Raw genomic sequence first — 21,584 nt, 5'->3', positions numbered from 1 at the left:
CTGCGTTCACCAGCAACTTTGATGTATGTTGCTAAACATATGAGTGACAGCATCAACCATTTAGATTTTATGGCATCTTTCTATGCTGTCGACAATATAACTCAGCTTAAATGTTTCTTTCTCTTAACCTTCGTGGGAAGTTCTCACATTGTTTGAATTAAGATTTCACAAGTGCACAAAGTTTTACTTTCTTATTCATTTTCACAATCACAGTCAGTACATTCAAGAAATAAATAGTAATTACTCTAAATGTGAAGCCAGATTCCTTATGAGAAGATTCTTTCTCAGTAATGAGACACCCATACAAGTGTCTTTACATTGTGTCTGTTGGTGTGGTTACACCTGCTGTTATAGAAAGGGCAGGGGCCATCAGCAACACAGGAAATTCACTTCGTCATTCACAAATGAAAGCAAAATTACTTTTATTCTAGAAAAGACAGTTTTAACAAACAAATTTCATATGATCTGAAATATTACTTTATAGATGCAGCATATGGGGTAGCTCACCTTTGCTGTGATTATTTTGTATTTGAGATAACACAAATATGCAATTAAATTTAGCCATCTGGACTGAGGTGAAAGCAGTAATCAAATTTCAAAGAAACATACATAAGCGGAAGTACACAGCAAATAACTAACCACAAAAACATATCTGACTAATTATCTTCCTTTTAAAATGACTAATAAATGGGACAGACAGAATAAATGCGATTGCTCCAGATACTGAACAGGACCCTGTCTCTTTCCCCTGCCTGCCTGGAATCGACAAACAATTGCAAGTGAATCATTTGATTTGCTTGACCAATAACATACGATGCAAAATATGAAGTGAAAAACTGAGATACAAACCAAATGAAGACAATTCTTAGATACTGGGCCTGGGTGAAAGGAGCAAAAAACAAGCAGCTCGTAGGAGGGGGGAAGAGGCAGAACGAGCCTCTTGTTGGATTTGGAGTAGGCGAGAGGAGGGAAGCTGGAAGCCAGGAGCAGATGGGCAGTGATTTGGCCACCACCGCCGGCCCACCAACTGGAGAGTATCGTGGTTAAGGGTCGAAACACTTGGTGAAGGTTAGGAACCACCTGACGACATCTGCTCCTGGCTGAAGGCTATGGTTACCTTATAAGGTATCTGGAGAATGCACCCTAACAGGTGTATGTAACAAGTTTCTTTAACAAAGACAGGCCACATATCATTGGAACTAACCACCACACTCAGGCCTCCCCTTCAAAGATCCAATTATACTGTATTTCAAACTGCTCAAACAACAGATATTTTAAATTCACAATGTGTTCATAAGGGTATCATAGAGAAGTATTGAAACTGGAAAAACAACTTCAGATCTTAACAAGCATTGAGACAGCCATTAAGAACGGGACCAATTGTGTAGTACAAATGTTTCAGTTGGAAAGTACTGCTCAGTGAAACCACGGTGAAGAGAATGGAGATCCTTCCACCAGAAGCTGACTCCCAAAATCACTGAGTGAAATGCAGCTCAGGAGTACAGATGGATTTCAAAGACCCAAAGCTCTTGTGTCGACTAGTTCTTCAAGCTGCACCTGGCTGTAATGGTCTGTGTCTCGGACAGAGAAAGCTACATGGTCAGAAGGTTTGGATCTTTGAGATGAAAGTTGGTGTTTTGCACATGTTTTTTTGGAGAAAGTAATGATATGGTGGGACATTTAAGTTACACAGTAGCCCTGACACAAATTACTTCAGGGCAGACAAGGATAGAGTGACACCAGTTCGAAGCCGCAGTGCCGGGCAAAGAGGTTCAGAGAATGTTCCCTGGAAGGTGTACAACAAGGTTATTTTACTGCCCAATACACTGTAAAAGGAGATAACTCCATCTTCAAAATCCACAAAAACTCCCACCGTGGAGGGATTTCCAGGAAACTCTGCAATCTTTTTCCCATTGTGTAGGCTTGAAAGAACATATGGCCCAGAATGGATGCACCAGGATTTGTTGTTAAATCCCAGCAGACAATCATCCCCCTCCCCCTTTCTGTTAATGCTTGTGTAGCAAACTCCAACGCTCCAGGCTCCACCTCCCTCCCTGATCTCTACCTCCCAATAGGATCGGCCACAGCTCACACACTCAGTACCAAGCACTTGAGGCCATCGATCAAATCTTTGTGCACTTCTCTGAAACAACTGTATCTGGCTCGACGCAGACACTGTTCTGTTATTGTCTGTTAGGACAAGGTAGGGATTAGCTGTGTCTGGATCCAGAGTTGGTGTTTGTCCATCTGTGAATGACAGGAGAAGTTAGCATCATCCTCAAAAGAGTTGTATAGCATGAAATTAGGCCCTTCAGCCAAACTTGTCCATGCTGACCAAACTGCCTACCAAAGCCAGTTCCATTTGGGACAGATACCTTTCCTACCCATGCACCTGTCCCCATCTCTTCCACTTCCTCTGGCATCTTGTTTCCCATTACCCACCACCCACCATCAAGTCCCCTTTATACATGACCTCTCTTAGCTTAAACCTGTGTCCTCTAGTTTCTGCCCTGTCAGAATTCTGCAAATCTCCTTTATTTTTTTTTCTAAACACTGACAAATACATAGCTAGTTAGCCCAAACTGTCCTCAAAAAATCCTACCTTTCCAACAGCTAATCTGGTGAATCTTGCTGCACTTCCTCAATGGCAATTACATCCTTTGCTGAAAATTGTACACAATATCTTGTATCATCTCATTAGGACTTCATATAATACAGCCAGACATCCTGGTTCCTGTACTCAGTGAAGGAGTTCTGCAAATGCTAGAAATCTCGAGCACCGTGCACAAAATGCTGGAGGAACACAGCAAATCGGCCGGCGTCAATGCTGACTGACTTTGCTGAGTTCCCCCAGCACTTTGTGTGCATTGCACACCATTTGTCTTGTCCACTTGCCTGCATCTGCATGTTTGCTTTCAGTGAAGGGCTTATAGGACAGCCAAATCCCGTTAATCATCTACATTTTCCAATTTATCACCATTTAAATGATAGCCCGCCTTTCCTTTAATCTCCCTTGTATTGCAGCTAGCATATATCTACACACTGGCTCAACTCAAAGCCTCTCTGTATCCTCCTCACATTTCACAATCCCACCTAGTTTAGTGACAACAAGTGTCATTGAGTCACCATGGATTATAATAACTTGGTCGATAAAAGTTAAACTAACTGGCCTGTAATCAGTCTATCTCCACCTGTCTTTTGCAGCATTTGCAGTCATCCATTGCTCTAGTACCATTCCTCTAGTTGGAAGGAACTGAAGAATTGTAGTCAGACTCTACAACTTCCTTCTCTACCACACTTGGGTTTCCACTTTAGCTTAGCCATTCATCTTATACAACACTGCTATCATCCCATTCTTTTGTCAAAAACAGGCCCAACATATTCATCGGGAATCTTACCCACATCCTCTGACTCCACAATCTGGTTACCTTTTTGGTCTGCTTTCTCCTTAGTTGTCCTCTTGCTCTTTCATCACTTTCATTTTATGAAATTTTACTCACTAGTATGTTTGTTATGTTCTCTGCTTGCTTTCTACATTCTCCTTTTCACTGCACTCTGATACTTTCAATGTTAATCCAGGCCTTCTATCTGACATGCACTTCCTTTCATTGCCTTTTTCTCTATGCATCAGAGCTCCCACACGCCTTTCTGACCCTCCTCCTTTGTGGAAATATGCTTACTCTTAACACCTTCAATATCGTTCTTTAATGCCTCCCACTAATCAGAGATTGATTTACGTACAAGTTGCTGTTCCTAATCCATGTCTCCATGGGTACCAGGGAAAGGGCAGCACAATGATACAGCTAGCGGAGCTGCAACTTCACAGCGTTCAATCCTGACTTCCAGTGCTGTCCACATGGAGTTCGTGTCCCTCCCATACCCTTGATGCCCTCGTTGATTAAGAATCTATGAACCTCCACTTCAAATACACCCAATGACTTGGCCTCCACAGCCTCTCACAGCCGTCTGTGGCAATGAATTCCACAGATTCACCACTCTCTGGCTAAAGAAATTCCTCTTCATCTCTGTTCTAAAGGGACATCCTTTTATTCTGAGGCTGTGCCCTCCGGTCCTACAGTCCCCTACAATAGGAGTACAGAAAACAGATATGGGAAATATTTGCTCCTCCACCTCTCCATGGCCACTGGGGAGGCCTGTTTCAACCCATCAGTATTATTGCCATGATCCTATTTCTAAGCTTCACCCAAATTGCCTGTGAATGTCTTCCCTTAGTACTGCTGTGACATTGTTCCTTATCAGTAGTCAACCCCTTCATCTTTTACTCCATTTTCTATCATGTCTAAAACAAGGAAACCCAGGAACATTGGGCTGCCTGCCCTGTCCCTCACACAACCACGTTTCTGTAATGGCAACAACATCATAGTTCCATGTACTGAACCAAATTTGACAGTGGGGGGCGTGGAGGGGGGGGGGGAAGGTTGCTCCAAATTTATCTCCCTTACCCAATTTACTCTGCTGTTGAAACAAACACATTTTAGTTCCCCAGTCCCACCAAGTCCCTTACCGTCCTTCCCCAGTCTTACTCGTCACATCATCGTTCTTGCCCTTAATGCTACTACCTGCTGCAGCCATTCCCATTCCCCGCCACTCTAGTTTGAGCCCTCCCAGGTCGCACTAGCAAACCTCTCAGCGGGAATATCGCTTTCCTTCCAGTTCAGCTGGAGAACATCTTGTTGGCACAGGTTCCACTACCCTGGAAAGAAGTCCAACCAACCATAAATCTGAAGCCTTCCCTCTTGCACCAGATCCTCAGCCATGTATTGATCTGCACTATGTATTTCTCACCTCATCAGTATGTGGCACAGGTAGTAATCCTGAGATTACAACCCTGGAAGTCCTGTTCTTTAATTTATCGAGCTTCAGGACCTCATTCCCAAGTATACTGACCACAACGTTTGGCTGCTCACACTCCCCTCTCAGAATGTCCTTTCCTGCTGCCGGATAGCCTTGAGGGCAGCATCACACCACCCTGGAGTCTCGATTGCTGCCACAGAAATGCCCGTCTGCAAACCCTCCCCCCACTGACAAGTCTTCCATCACTATTGCTTTGCCTGACTTACCATTCCCATCTTTGCCTCAGAGGTGAGCACAGAGTCACTGACCTGGCTAGAGCTGCTGGACTCTGAAAGATCATTTTCCCCACCTCTCAACAACACATATTATTAAGCAGAATAGCCACTGAGGAACCTTGCACTGCCTGCCGACACTCCTTAGATGCAGGTTACGGATCGATGGTGGTCATCCATCTATCCATTGCCTGTACCTTAGGTGTAACCAGCTCACTAAAACTCTCATCTATGATAAGCTCAGCATCTTGGATGATCCCGAGTATATTCCAGTACTCTTCCATGTCTTTGATCTGGTCTGTCAGCAGTTTCAACTGAGTGCACTTCCCGCAGATTAGGTCATCGGGGAGACAGTGAGGTTCCTCATCTTCACACATTGACAGGCTGAATGGCCTAATTCTGCCCCATTTCTAATGGTCTTACCTTGCCCAATGAAAGACCTGTTTCAATGCCGCATGACTCTGCATTATCATCATGCAGAAATTATGGAAACTGGAGCAAAATGCAGAAATCTCCAGTGGCTGCCTTCTGCTCTACTACTGTGGAGCAGCAAAACAGGATGGAAATGGACAATATTGGCAAAGAAGTGCAATCAAAATATATGACAAATGGAAGCAAAGTTTATCAACTAGATGATGACCTACAGCAAGATGCTTAAATAAATGATTTTTGTAGAGTACTTACACAGCCTGATCATCATTTCTCTGTCCTTCACCTCTTCAGGTCCCTTATCTGTGCATGGTTTTGGGTCTGTTATTTGCATCTCACCTGAAGTATAAGCTGTGGGTATAAATGGCAACGAGACATCCTTGAACCTGAAAATAAATGTTGCAAAAACAGCATGAAGTGTGGCTGTAATGATAAAACAAGTCAAATATTATGGCCGGAGTGTTACTATGCAAAGATTTATTTAAAAATTGTCTCAATTTCAGAAAAAACAAACATTTCCATCAAGCCACAACAATATTATTTGTCAAATCTGAGATTGGGTATAAAATCCAAAGGAAAAAACAAATTCCAGGAGGGACTCAGTGAGTCAGGCAGCATCTGAACAATGAGCATTTTGGGTCAAGACCCTTCAACTATACTGGTAGAACCCAGCAGTCCAAACTCAAAACATTGACTGCCCATCTCCCTCCACAGATGCTGCCTGACCTGCTGAGTTCACCCAGTATTTGGTGTTTTGCTCCAGGCTCCACCATCTGCAGGATCTTGCATCTCCGTAAAAACTGAGGAGGTTCCTATGCAGAATTAATCCCAGAAAAATGTTACGTACTTTGGTAAATTGGAATCTTAAATTTCTCAAATCCATCTCAACTAGTCTTAGCTTCACTTGAAACCCATCAGTGACAAGCAGCATACCTCAGTTATTCAAAAGGAGTCTGTCAAGATCTTAAGTGAACAATATTTGTATTGTTAGCCAAAAAACATAATTCTACTTCTCTTACTAAACTTGGGGTATCTATTTTAATGTTTGTGAGACTGACTGGCATAACGTCTACTTCTACGTCACACTGCTTCATAATACTATTGTTTGGTAAAGATGGCTGTGCCTGGATCAGTCATTAGAATAAGGAATGAGTACCATACATTTTGCTCATATTACAGGCAGCAGAACACAGATGTCAAACCTTGTATTGTAGACAGAAGGGTCAACGCCTAGAATATAAAATGTGAAGCCAGCCTCTGGAACAAGGAAAACAATACAGCCTTTCAAATGCTTATAATCAATCCCGAAGATTTGGACAGCTCTGCCAAGTTCCTCTCCACACCTAGTTTGGCGCATCGGGCGGTAACCTTGCTGTTTCTTTAGCGTTTGTCTTTTTTATGAGGCCAAGTTGTTAGCTGATGCTCAACCCAGCACAGATGGAAAGTGTGCAAGGAGCTGGCTGGATTCGAACCCGGAACTCTTGTTCCAAAGTCCAGGTGCAGATATCAGTATACCACCTGTGGACAGCCCTGCCAAGGCAAGCATCAATTACCCCTCCCTAAATGCCCTTGAAAAGTCAGTGGTGAAGTCTGCTTCTCGAACTACTAAGGAGTTTCTCATGAAGGTGTTCCCATGAATGAGTTCCAGGAATAAGATGTTGAAGGAACAGCAAAACATTTCCAAAATGGAGACAGAAAACATTTGGAAAACTCAGCAAGTCAGGCACATCTGTGGAAAGATACAACAAATGCAGTTTTACAGATTTACATTTATCATTAATTTTCTGCCACTTTTCCTTGCATGGATGCTGACTGACGTAGAGAGCTTTTCTGACATTTCCTGCTTTCATTTCATATATCCAACATTCGCTGATCTTTTGATATTCAATACAATTTCAAGTATGGTTGGATTGTGACTTGGAGGGAAACCTGCTGGCATGCTGCCCTGGGTTTGTGAAGAGGTTGTCAGCACAGACTAGGTGAGCAACTGCCGTGCATTTTGTACATGGCATCTACCGCAGCCATTGCAGGTAGTGAATGGAAAGAATGTTTAAGGTGTCAGATGGGGTGAGAATCAAACATATTATTTTGCACCCACCATTACACAGTGATACTAGTAGAGAACTAACCAAACTGTATACCCCCCCATTCCCGTCACCTCCTTTACCTGTTACTACAGCACATTCAAAACACAGTTCATTACAAAATATAAACAGCACGAACAACCAGACAACGTGAGCTTTATCTCATCAAACTGCTAGAACATTGATAGAAATGCATTTATACACAGGACGGCTTTATGGCAATGAACTGCAGCTTGCAATTGATCAACTCTGAGTTAATTGCCGCAACCACTATGGGTCACTACATTTATGTCATAAGCACCTGAGATACACTTCACGGGATCAAACGCTACATTTCCCTACAAAATAGCAGATTAGTTAGTGATAAGTATCGAGTTACTGAATATTATGAAACGAATTGCTACTTACCGTTTAGAAACAGAGTTAAATTCCTGAAACAAGAAACAGAAAACAATTTTATATTGTTTGAAGATACAACACGGTAACAGGCCCTTCTGGCCCGATTAACCTATCAACCCGTACGTCTTGGGAAACTGGAGCACCCGCAGGACGTCCAAGAGGCCACAGGGTACAAACTACTTGCAGAATGAAGTCAGGGTCACTAGCAGCGCAGGAGTGTTATGCTAATCACTGCTCTACCACGCTGCCCATAAACCGAAACCACCACCAGATGCAAGTAAAATAGAATATGAAGAGGGAAGGTCATCCTAAAGTGTGGCCATCAGTGTTAGAACAGTCACCACACATTTACCCATGACATACCTCAGCATAAAGAAGGTGCCAAAGTGCTTCAAAGGAATGTCAAACGTTAATGGCAGTGGGATGGAGAAGATATTATTAAGGAATTAAAGTGATAAAGAAAGGAATTTTAAACTATAACACTAAGCTCCTCCTTTGACAGTTGTCTGTAAACAGGATGTACAGAGATTTTAAGCATAATGCAATGAGAGATAGACAATGGGGGTGGTGGTAGAGCATGAACAGGATTCCATACTGTATAGGAAATGGTTGGGAAAAGGAAACAAAACAGATTTATTATGGCAGTGATGAAGCCACAGATTACAGTGGAAAGAAGCCACAGATTTGATTTCAAAACAGCCACCATGCGTTCAAATACATGTTGTTCCTCAGACTATTTAAAAGGAAGAAGCGATCACTGTAACTGTAAAACTGTATTTGCATTTGTTACTGCTTTTCCCTTGTACGACTGTGATGTAGTGATGTGATGAAATGATCTGTACAGACGGCATGCAAAACAAAGTTGATAACTGCACCTCAGTACACGTTGACATTAATAAGCCCATCTGCCAAACCCAGTATGCTTGGGGAGCTGCAGATTTCAGCTCCAGCTTTCCTAATACTGTACTTAAATGGAAGGAACCATCCAGAATCCAAGCACGGATAGGCAGCTGGACAGCGCAGAGGCCACTGAGGGCTGAGGAAGATAGCTTCCGTCCATTCTGCCCATGATCACTTGCCCTTCTGGCTCCACTCATCACCAACCAGACTCCGTCCCAATAACACCCCTACCTCTCCTCTCCCCTCTCCTCCCCATACTGGCAGCCTTTCCTGTTCCCTCTCACTTCTGACACCAAATCTCCAATTTACACCTCACGCCACCACAGATGTCAGTTGTCCCAGTGAGTCCTTCTGGCATCTGCAGTCACTTCGTCTTCACCTTGCCTCAGCTCACAACTGGCTACTGTTTGAGTGCTGAGACAAATAAATTGGTTATCAGTCACCACTGTTCACAAGGAAAAGTTTACGCATTAATTGGAAGATAAAAATTACACACAATCAGGCTAGCATTACAACAAACTACTCACTATTCTACACAATGGAAACATATGCTAACAAGGAATAAAGTAATCCAATGTAATCAGTCAACTTTAATTGTAATCATTAAAGTATTTTCCCATTACCTCAATAAACAAGATGTCTTCGTTCTTCTTTGAAAGATCTTTGAGGTGGGCAATAGATTCTTCAAATTCCTTCATCAAGTTCTGGAGAGCAAGGATCCTGCCATCAATCTCTGACATTACACGAATCAGCTCCTCATCCAACTGTTCATAAGCTTCCCTCTCCTCTTCTTCAATCTGCTGCCTGAGCGCCTTGTACTTCTTTTCAATGTTTACTTTCTTCTTCTCCATGGATTCCTTCATAAAGGAAATATGAGTGATTGCACAATCGAGATTCCGTACTCACAGTTCATTATGGTATTGGTAACTTACTGGCTCCAGTGGGGGAATTAACTGTAGGCCTACACCCCTAGTTGAGAGGGAATGTTGTACTGGTCCTGGTATATTCTCACATGGGGACACATTACTACAGATTAAAGCAAACATTCTAATGATCTGGTCAATATTTCTTTCAATCAATGTCCAAGCAGATTAACTCATTACTGTTTGTGAACAATTACTGTACACACACCGGTTCTCTTGTTTACTGCACTATACAAGGAACTAACTGGCTGAAGTAATACAGTGAAGCAAATGCCCTTGGAATTTTCCAAGATTACCAGAACCTACTATAAATACCTTTTCTATTAATTCTAACAAAATGGTGGAATTAAATGCAGAAAACTTGCATCATCATAAAGCACACAACTGTAGATTTTGCAAAATTGAAAAAAAAACACACATACTCAACATATCAGGCAGCATCTGTGGAGGAACAAAGTTTCACCAGTTCAAGTCAACAAACTATTTTCTTTCCTCTCCACAGATATTATAATACACCCTGATAATCTCTATGCTGTTGATTTGGAAATCCTGATGATTTGGATTTTGGCTTATCAGGTTATATTTACAGCACTCCCTTCTCATGTACTGAGGCACTGGTTCCCACACTCTCATTCCACTCACTGGAGCCCTGGCTCCTGTGTTACCTTTCAATTTACCTGATTCTCTGGAAACTTATTCTAATACAGTAAAATGTAATAGCTTAAAAAAAATCAACTAATAGTGTGTTGGGAGTACTAATAAAAATGACATCCAAAAATCTGGAAGATCTGCAAGTCAGACATCATTAAAGTTCTGAGTGTGCTGGATAATCAGATTTTCAGCTCACCAAGCCATCTGACATTTCAAGTGGTGTAGTATTCTTTAGAACTGTGGTGGGATTATCTATACCCATGTGGAAGAGAATAGGGGGTTTTAATTTGCCGCTTCATTTTGAGATCATGGTCTTGAGCATATAGAGAAAGGCTCATGAAAACCTTCTGACTCAAAGGTAATAGTAAAACTCTGTCAGATGCCAACACCATGCAAGTTTGAAATTTAATTTTATATCCCCAAAACAACCGATTTGCTCACCAAGGCGTCTTGTTTCTCTTTCTGAAGATCTTTCAGAACAGCCTGTGAAGTGTCAGAACTGACCCTGAGCTTCTCCTGCTGTTCTTCCAAATTATTCTAACAGAGAACACCAGAAACACGGTCATTCCAACTTGTAAAAGACAATACTGAAGTAATAAGCAGTACACTTTCACTCGCGTACACGTACTCTCAGCTCGCTCACTGCCTCGCTGATTCTGATGACTTCATGACCTTTGTGGCTTCCTAGCAGAGCGCAGAAAGTGCAGACACAGACGGCATCATCCTTGCAGTAGATCTCCAGTGGCTTCTGGTGTACGGTGCATTTCTCCATCGCCGTGTCTGCCGTGGGATCTGTGAGAGGGTGACCCTCCAGCATTGCGTTGCTATGTAACTCGTGATGCGTGGAACACATAGACACTTGACACTGAAGGCAGCTCTTCACGGCGGAGCGCTTCTTGTTAGTGCAGTAACTGCAGGGAACAGCGTCCTTGGAGATCTCCAGAGCCATGTACCTCTCCACGATGTTTGCCAGTTGGAAGTTCTTCTCCAAGGCAGGCCGAACTGTGGAACCTGTTCGACACTGCGGACAGGCGTAAATGCCAGAGTCAGGCTCCTTCCACACCTTCTCTACGCAGGCTCGGCAGAAGCTGTGTCTGCAGCTGAGGATAACAGGGTCAGTGAAAACCTCCAAGCAAACAGTGCAGGTTAATTCTTCCTCGAGGGGCTCTTGCTGAGGCGCGGCAGCCATGTTGACAGGAGTGCGGCGGAAGTAGAAGGGGGAAAGAGAGGATGTTGCACAACTCTGTCCACCGATTGGAGAGTCTCGGACAGCAACCAAGCTGCCCCAACTGGGAATCACACGCAGGCTGTTTTCATTCATAAATACTGTATTAAAGTGACTTCAGACTGTAGAGGGAAAGAGAAAATATAACAATACAGCATAGGAACAGGTCCACAATGTCTGTGCCTACCATGATGCATATTAAATTAAATCTTATCTGATCCATATCCTTCCATTCTCAGCATATTATCATGTCTCTGTAAACGCCTCTTTAACGTCACTATCGTATCTGCCCCCCAACCAAGCTCGACATGGCGTTGCAGGCACTTACCACTCTGTAAAGAAAACTTAACTCTCAGTTCTTTATATCACGATGTCGCCTATTACTCTTCCTGTCTGAGAAGTAACTTGGATTCGCTCCGATTTGCCTACTGACACACAGGTCAACAGCAGATACCATTTCACTGGCTCTTCAATCAACTCTGGAACGTCTGGTCAGTGAAGGTACATATATTACAATGCTCTTCGCTGACTACAGCTCAGCATTCAATACCAGTAGCCCCGCGAAACTAATCAATAAGCTCCAAGACATTGACCTCGATACCTCCATGAGCAACAGGATCCTCAATTTCCTCACTTGCAGACCCCAGTCAGTTCAGATTAGCAACATTTCCACAATCTCCATCAACACAGGTGCATGACAAATCTATGTGCTCAGCACCTCCCCCCCCACCCCACCCCACGCCTGTGCTGCTTGCTTTATTGTGTACCTGTGCTGATGAAGATTAAGGAGGAAATGTTTTTGCAAATGTTTCCGAACTGACTAGATCGACAAGTGAGGAAATCTGGATTTTATTGCTCAAGGAGGTATTGAGGCCAACATCCAACATCTCTAACACCACCACCATTAGCAGCACGTTGAATGCACCTTCCCCTCTCAGTACAAACTTCTGACATTCCACCTATACTTTCCTCCAATCCCCTTAAAATTATCCTGTTTCCACACTGGGAAAAAGTCTTGGGCTACCCACTCTATCTTATCAAGTCATCTGTCATTACCCAGTACTCCAAAGAGAAACGTCCTAGCTTGTTTATGCTCTCTAATCCAGGCAGCATCCTGGTAAATCTCCTCTGCACTCTCTGTAAATCTTCCATATCCTTCCTATAATAAGGGAGCGAGAATGGAACACAATATTCTGAGTGTGGTCTAACCAGTTTTATAGAGATGCAACATAACCTTGAACTTAATTCCCAAAACAATAAAGACCATCAACTTGCGCAGCAACTTTTGAGGGATCTATGCACATGGACCCCAAGATCCCTCTCTTTCGCCAGTTGCTAAGAATCCTGCCATTAACCCTGCTTTCTGCTTTAAGATGGTGCTGGTGAATCTGTGACTTATCGCTGGTGGCCGATGAAACAAGGAAAACTAAATACTTTGTTAATCTCTCTTTCTCTAGTAAATGATCATCGCAAGCAATGGTCTGTGATTTCCCTCTGGACTTGGAGGCGATTCAATGTGGGAGAACCAAGACGAGGCAGTGGGCTCATCGCCGAGAGTGAGGAAGACCCGAGGTTTGATGTGCCAAATCAGAAAGGTCGGGTCCAGGCGAAGTGCCTCACTGAAACACCACATACACCACATACACAGCTTTACCTTCAATTTGTTTTGTCACTCCAAGAATTCAGACTCAGTAGCCACAATCTGCCCCTCACAAAGCCATGCTGACTATCTCTAATTGGACTATGCTTCTCCAAATACTCGTAAATCCTGTCTCTAAGAATGCTTTCCAATAGTTTGCCTACCACTGGCGCAAGACTATACCTCCCAGGATTATCCCTATTACCTTTCTTGAACAAAAGAATAACATTTGCCCATCTCCAATCTTTTAGTACTACTCCATGGCCAGTGAGGATGCAAAGATCTTCACCAAAGATGCAGCAACCTTTTTCCTTGCCTCCTGTATTAACCTGTGGTGTGTCTCATCCAGCCCTGGGGACTTATCTATTCTGGTGTTTTTCAAAATTTATACTACATCCTCTTCATTGACATGTTCCAGCACACTAGCGTCTTCTTTGCTGACCTCACATTTGTCAAGGTCAAGGTCCCTCTCACTGATAAATACGAAAACATTCATTAGGGACCTCGCCCATCTTCTCCAACACCAACCGAGTTTCTTCCCACATCCCTGATCAGTCCTACCCTCACTCTAGTCACCCTCTTGTTCTTCACATATTGTACATGTAGAATACCTTGGGGCTTTTCTTTTTGCCAAGGCATTCTTATGTCCCCTGCTGGCTCTCTTAAACCCATTTCTAAATTCCTTCCAGGCTACCTTACATCTCTCTGGAGCCCTGTATGATCCTTGCTTCTTAAACCTTAAGTATAATTCTTTCTTCCTTTTGACTAGGTGTTCCATATCTCTTGTCAAATATAGTTCCTTCTTACTGCCATCCTTTCCCTACCTCAGATGGATAAACCTATCCAGAACACCGAAACATGTTCTCCCTAAACAAGTTCTATGTTTCCATTGTACACTTCCTTGAGTAAACCTATTCCCAATTTACGCTTCCAAGTACCTGCCTAGTAGCATTATAATTTGCTATCCCATAATTAAATAATTCCCCATACCAATTGCTGTTATCACTAACCGGGGCTATGCTAAAGATCAGGGAGTTAGTTGTGGTCACTCTCTCTGAAATGCACACCAACCAAGAGATCTGCCACCTGACTAGGTTCATTGTCTAGTACCAGATCCAGCATGGCCTCTCCTCTATTGGCCTGTCTAGATATTGTGTCAGGAATCCTTCCTGGACACAACTAACAAATTCCACCCCATCTATACCTTTTGCATTAATTAGGTGCCATTTAATATTAGGGAACTTGAAGTTACCCATGACAACATCTTTGCCATTTTTCCAAAATCTGTCTCCTGATGTGCTAATGTGATATGTGTCTCGGAGGGTGGGGGGGGGGCTTGTTGTCTATGGAATACTTCCAATAGAGTGATTGCTCCATCTCTGACCTATCGCTCTGGTTCCCATCTTCTTGCCAATCTAGTTTTACCTCCCCAACAGCTCTAACGCAACTGCAGGATATTAGTCCCCCTTGCGTCCAAGTGTTAACTATCCCTTTTGTGCAACACATACAGTATCTTCCCTGGAACAGTTCCCAAAGATCTACCAATTTAAAACCCTGACCTCCGTACCCAATTCTTCGACCACACATTCAACTGCTATATCATCCTATTTTTACCCTTACCGTGTGTGTGTGTGTGTGTGTGTGTGTTACATATACTGTGTTGTGAACTTTGGTCCAAACGAAAGTTTTTTCATTTGGCAAGTGTACATTTGTACACATTTCAACTGGACATGTATATAGTTGAATGACAATAAATTGAATTTGAACTTGAATGATGTTGTTAGTACCAATAATTACCAGAACATCTGGCCGCACACTCTCCCCCTTTAGAATGTTGTGGACCTGATCTGAGACATCCCTGATCCTGACACCCGAGAGGCAACATACCAAGTGAGAGTCTCTTACACCTCCACAGAATCTCCTGTCTGTTTTCCTAACTATTGAACTCCCTATCACCTTTGTTCTCCTCTTTGTCCCATAGCCAGACTCTGTACCAGAGACCTGGTATCTGTGGCTTTCCCCTCCTAAATTGTTTCCTTCCTCACCCAACAACCCCCCCCCCCCAAAGTATCCAACTTGTTATTGAGGGAAGCAGCCAGAGAGCTACTTTGCACTATCTGCCTCTTCCCCTTCCTTTTCCGGATAGTCACCCAGCTATCTGCCTCCTGTAAGTGTGATTACCTCTCTGCAGTAGTCACCCAGCTATCTGCCTCCTGTAAGTGTGATTACCTCTCTGCAGTAGTCACCCAGCTATCTGCCTCCTGTAAGTGTGATTACCTCTCTGCAGCTCCTATCTAACATCTCCTCATTCTAACAAATAAGCCATAGGTCATCCAGCTGCAGTTACCTAACATGGTCTGGAAGGAGCTGCAGCCAGATGCACTTATCGCAGATGATGCATCTTGCATGAGGAGCATACCACCAACCTGGGATCCATTCTCACTACTCTAGCTGGGAGTTAATAAAGACAAAGAGAGAAGCCTAATAAAAACATCAATCTAGCCTCTCCCTCCCCGTGACAAAGCCGTAAGCCCTGCCACAATTGATGGCTGGTTTGGGGCTCAATTTTGGGTTGGTATTGGCATCTGATAGTTTTATGGAGATTGCATCTCAATTTCTTGTTAAGGTCAGGGTCAGCTGATTTGAATGCTACGCTCCCAACACGCTGGAGGAACTCAGCAGATCGGGCAGCATCAGTGGAAAAGATAGGTCAACGTTTCGGGCCGGAACCCTTCGTTGCCCGACCTGCTGAGTTCCTTCAGCATGTTGTGAGTGTTGCTTTGACCCCAGCATCTACAGATTATTTTGTATTTATGATTTGAATGCTGTAGTCTAAGACTACAGTGGAGCATTGATCTCCTGGTTCAACCATGGTTTCTACTTTGGAAACATCCAGATTGTTCTCTTTGGTACAAAAATATCAACACACTTGTTGATAAAGATGGTGTTGATATACTCATCCAGGCTGGAAGCTGAATCTTTGAACATGCATCAGTCTACCAATTCATAGCAATCACATAGAAGCTCATACATCTCCTCAGACCAGTATTGAATGGCTTTCTCTACTGGATACTTCCATTTAAGCTTCTGGTTGTATGCAGGAGGAAGAAGCAGAGGCTTGTGGTATTATTTACCAAAATATGAAGGGAGTTGGGGTTGGTTTGGAGGGATCTCTGGTCAAGCGTGTTTGGGTTCTTAGTGGGACAGAAACTGTGCTGGTAGTATTTTGGAAACAAACTCTTGAAGGCTGGTTTCCCATCTTAGATCTTCCATCACCAACCATCAAGCCCTGCTATTTTGACTTATTTCATACCATTCGATTTAGCTATTTCTCCCAGTTCACATGTTTGCTTTGATTTTAAAACTTCCATTCTGCTCTCCACATCTGCTCACCACATCTGCTCACAGACATGCCTCCACTTACCTTGTTAACCTCTGCCATCTTCATGGGATTTCCTTAAATTTTTGCCTTTGCATAATGCTGATCATCATTACTCTACCCTAAATCTCCATCTTCCTGATCAATCAGCAATGGGGTCCCTTCCTAAATTTCCCCATCCCCTTTAAAAACTGCCTTTTAATCAAACTTCAGGTCAACTTCCTTATTATTTCCTAATGTGGCTTAATGTCACTTTGGTAGTACACTGGGGAGCGTCTTGACTCATTTTATTCCGCTTAAGGTGCAAGTGAAATGCAAAGGGTTGTTATTATCGAACTGTGCTGTGTTTGAAAGATTTGTGACAATATTACTGAAAAGCCAGATTCCCAAGTTCACAAAGTTTCACTCTCACTTGACGAGATCACCAGGATGAGGTTTGCGGTGCTGGGTGTGTGCAAGTTAATGCAACATCAGTATGGAAACACAATGAATTCTACCCTTGGCAATTCTCCTTCAACAAACATCAGCTCAGTGTGTATGTATGTATGCACATATTTCACAGAACAGTGGAATTCAAATACAAGCCAGCAGTCTGTAACGTTCATCATCGTAAAAGACTGGGACAGGGAATCGCAAGTGCAGGTCTGTTCGAATAAGAAACCCCAAGCAATAATAAATGCAAGCATTCGTAAGAGTACTCAATGAAACTATTTTGTGCATTCATATGTTTGCTTCAATTAATTATGAAGAAAATAAAACATGTAATCTGAATAACTTTCAGTCTCTTGCCAACGTCTCAATGTCTTGTGATAACCATCAAAACATTGACAGCCAATTCAGTTGTGGTTAGAAAGATTAGGAAATTTATCCTTCAGTACTGTTTTGGGCGAAAGAGCACAGTTCTCACAAACCCATCACTTTCCCAGCCTCACAACCACTGAATGCTTCAGTAAATATCCTTTCACTTCAAAGCACCCACCCAATCCAGCGCCCTTCATTTTTATATAATAAGCAGAGTAACATTGGATGAGACAGACCAGAATGAACGCTGCATTGGCACCCGGGAATTTAAGTTAAAGAAATTATATAAATCTGGAACTTGGAAAAAAGAAACATCACAACGACCATGAAGCTAGTGGATTTCATGGAAAAGAAGTATTGTTTTGCTAACTCCTTCAGGGAGGAAACTTTCCATCTTTACCAGGTTGGCCCAGTTTCAGACCCAGCAATATGCTTTATTCTTAACTGCCTCCTCAGTTCAGAGGCACTCGAGGACCAGCAATAAATGTCAGCATTTAAAATTACCTATATGTTACATGAACAAATTTTAAAATGATTAAAAATATACACAATGTTTATTAGGACCCCGATTCTTCACGGAAGATTAAAATGCTGAATCCTTATAATTACTGGATTTCTGGAAAGCCAAAATAAACGTGGAAGGTTGGCAATCCTATAGATGCATGATTGGGTAAGGAATAGTGAAAAAACAATGAGTTATAGAATGAAGGAGATATAGAATGGAAACAGGCCCTTCGGCCCATAATGTCCATGACAACCACCAGCCATCCATTTGCACTAACCCTACATTAGTCCCACTTTGTATCTTCTCTACTTTCCCATCAACTCCCACCAGATTCTACCCACTTACCTACACATAATACCCAATATACAGCAGGCAACTCAGACATCCTTCTGACATGGGAAGAAATTGGAACTGAAAAGGAAATGCAAACACGGTATAGACAGCATTGGAGGTCAAGACTGGACTCAGGTCTCTGGCACTGTAACACAGTAACTTTACCAGCTGTGCCACTGTTCCGAAGGGAAAATAAAGGCAATGACGCACAAAACTTGCAGCTTGTTCGTGTGGGAGCTAAAGACAAAGTGAGCAATATGGAGAAGTAAGAAAACGAAAGTAATTAAGGTGGCTGGAAAAGAACAATACTAAAAAACTTATGAAGTGCTTCTGGCCTCACTATTATGAGTGCCTAGCCTGGGTATTTCAGAGGAGATGCTATAAAATGTATTCAGAAATCAGAATCACATTCCTTATCACTAACATAGGACATGAAATTTGATTTGCAACAGCAGTACATCTATAAAAATCTAAATTACGAAGTAACCCTGGGAAAAAATGGCATTGGTAATAGAACTCCCACAGACCAAAGACCTATTCATTAGTAGGTTAATTGGTCATTATAAATTGTCCTGTAATTAGGCTTGGGTTAAATCAGTGGGTAGCTGGTGGCACAGCTCTAAGGGCCTGCTTAGCACTCTCTCTCTAAATAAACACACAAGTGCAAATGAAAAGGAGTAATAAAGTTGTGTTTATGGGTTCTTGCACTGTTCAGAAATCTGATTGTGGAGGGGCAGTTAGCATTTCTAGGGAGGGCCACTTTGAGATTTGTGCCAAATTTTTTAAAAGTATGCAGTTTATTTGCAAAGGTGCTAAGAATTTTGCTTTCAACAATCTTTACTTTCAAATAGCTGTGTAAACATCAGAGAGAAAGGATTACTTGATGTTTTTCCATAAATGTTGGTTTTAATTGCTGAAAACACATTAGTGGGACACCAGAAGAAATTGTGGGAAACTGTATCTGGGCTATGGAATGGAAAATGGAGCAAGAAACAAAGAAGTACCACGTGCAAGGAATGTATGAGCCAAACAGGTCTTTATACTTTATTGTCACCAAACAATTATATAACTATATATATATAAAAATAAAAAAAACTATAACGTACTGTCACGTACCCCGTGACGGGGATTAAGAAACCAGCAGAAATAGAAACCACTTTGGAGTCTCGTATTGCTAACAACTAATAATATTTATTAGTAACTACACAATACAGTAATATGAATGAAGATAAATCAAACAGGTTAGCAATGATTATATATAAAAGTAAGTGTGGAATATATATCTGTATGAAAAACCAAGCTTCTTTAAGACTAGGGGTAAAAAGATACAGTGTTACGATGTTGAGTAAAGTTCAGTTCAGTTCGTGGTATTTAGTTGGGGAGAGGGGGAGAGGGGGAGAGTTGATGCTGTCGATCTTCTCGTCATCCTCCGAAATCCTTTACAATTCACTGACTGTGACTTTACCCAGGGGGACCGGTCTTCTGTGGTGGAGCTATCACCCAGGCGAGGGTGGACACATAGACAACTCCCCACCAGTCAACTCCTTCTCCTCCGATGGAATAGCAATTTGGATCGATCCACCTGATCGATCCTCCAAAATCCACTTTCTCTGCGGGCACAGCAATGCTCATTCAGTGCCCAGATCATGTGTCTGAGGTCTGTATCATCTGACCTCCCATTTATTTCACCAGACTGAGCATCACCTGTCATTCAAAGAGTCCCTCCCTCCTTTGTCTGTGTAAGAAATGCAAGCAGGCAACAAGTCCTTGAAGAAATATCAACAACCTGCTGAAAATCATAACATCGAGTGTCCATTAAATAACACCACCTTCAGTCACCATAGCAACTTACGAGCTGCTCAGTGCTGTCTCCAACTCCAGACTCAGTAAAAATCCAAAGTTACTTCCAATGCCTTAAAGTGACAGTCCAACTGTTAATCTTCCAAACTTGAAGAAGGACATTCATCAATGATGAATGCCCTTCTGTGTCTCTCTTCAAACAGTTAATAGGGGCACTCCTGGATCCCCTCACAGTATAATCATCACAGCGATATTTGATTCTGCGCTTCGCGCTCCCTGGAGTACAAATCGATAGTAAATATTAAAAATTTAAATTATAAATCATAAGTAGAAAATAGAAAAGGGAAAGTTAGGTAATGCAAAAAAATGAGAGGCAGGTCCGGATATTTGGAGGGTATGGCCCAGATCCAGGTCATGTCTTTCAAACATTCAGTGGAGAAAAGACAAGGAGATTGTCTAATTACATAACCACAGTATACACACCACCACCAAAGGCCGAAGTTACGCAGGCAATTCGAGGTGCTAAGTGTTGCCATCAGCAAACAGGCTTGTATGAAGAAATCGCTGCCCAATTATCATCAGCATGTCACCTGCAGTACCAGAGGTTCCATCACACTCGACCACCGCTATACTACCGTAAGGAATATTCACCATCAGTTCCCTAGGCCACTAACTGGAAAATTTGATCACTTGGCTGTCCTCCTTTTACTTGCATACAGGCAGAGGCTAAAGAGCAGGGCTCCAGAAGTCAGGACAATGGCAAGGTGATCTGACAAATATACCATGGTTGTCAGGGACTTTATAAAAACAGTTATAGATGAAAAATCTTTCAGTCTTGCCCAACTAGAATCCCTGGATGAACCATGAGATCTACAATCTGTTGAGGGTCAGATCAGTGGCATTCAAGTCTGGTAACCAAGTAAAATACGAGAGAGGTCCAGGTACGATTTCTGGAAAGCCATCTCACATGTGAGTGACAATTCCGGACCAAACTTGAATCAAAAATGGATGCTCGACAGCTGTGGCAGGGCTTGAATGCCATCGTCTCCTACAAAGTACAACAAACAACAAAGGAGACAACAAGGTTTCACTTGAGATAAGCTCAATGCCTTTGATGCTCACTTGGACTCCTTCACAAACTCCCGATGATCCTATGATTTTAGTCTGAGGCCGACATAGAAGTATCTTTCAAGAAAGTGAACCCGCAGAAAGCCAATCAGACCAAACAGGATACCTGGCCAACTACTAAGGACCTGTGCTGATCAACTGGCTGGAGTGTTCACTGATCTCTTTAATCTCTCACTTCAGCAGTCTGAGGTATCCACCCATTTCAATTAAGAACGTGGTAACCTGCCTCATCCAGTCTTTCAGAGGTTGATGATGAAATATATCAACTCCTGCCTGAGGGGCGACTTGGATCTGCTTCAAT

At 42.6% G+C, this 21,584-nt stretch overlaps 1 protein-coding gene across 1 annotated transcript; it reads right to left on the bottom strand.

The window, feature by feature from the left end:
• On the bottom strand, window positions 1–11,667 carry LOC134345481 (E3 ubiquitin-protein ligase TRIM11-like). The gene is made up of 6 exons (XM_063046207.1): window positions 11,102–11,667; window positions 10,915–11,010; window positions 9,523–9,756; window positions 8,009–8,031; window positions 5,772–5,902; window positions 1–2,247 (listed from the first exon to the last, which is right to left on the bottom strand). Exons 1-6 carry the CDS (start codon window positions 11,660–11,662, stop codon window positions 1,709–1,711), a joined length of 1,584 nt encoding a protein of 527 aa, XP_062902277.1. The 5' UTR covers window positions 11,663–11,667; the 3' UTR covers window positions 1–1,708.
• Window positions 11,668–21,584: the final 9,917 nt, after the last annotated feature.

The sequence above is a fragment of the Mobula hypostoma genome, chromosome 4 (genome assembly GCF_963921235.1).
Source record: "Mobula hypostoma chromosome 4, sMobHyp1.1, whole genome shotgun sequence".
Taxonomy (NCBI): Eukaryota; Metazoa; Chordata; class Chondrichthyes; order Myliobatiformes; family Myliobatidae; genus Mobula; species Mobula hypostoma.
This window is presented reverse-complemented; position numbering and strand designations above follow the sequence as displayed.

Bases quoted from the DNA above. Each gene is read 5' to 3' on its own strand.
- LOC134345481 (XM_063046207.1), bottom strand. From the start codon at position 11,662: ATGGCTGCCGCGCCTCAGCAAGAGCCCCTCGAGGAAGAATTAACCTGC. The intron at 11,011-11,101 runs GTACGTGTACGC...GTTCTCTGTTAG, and splicing joins AGGCAGTGAGCGAGCTGAGA to AATAATTTGGAAGAACAGCA. The intron at 9,757-10,914 runs GTGAGCAAATCG...TCCTTTATGAAG, and splicing joins AAGAGAAACAAGACGCCTTG to GAATCCATGGAGAAGAAGAA.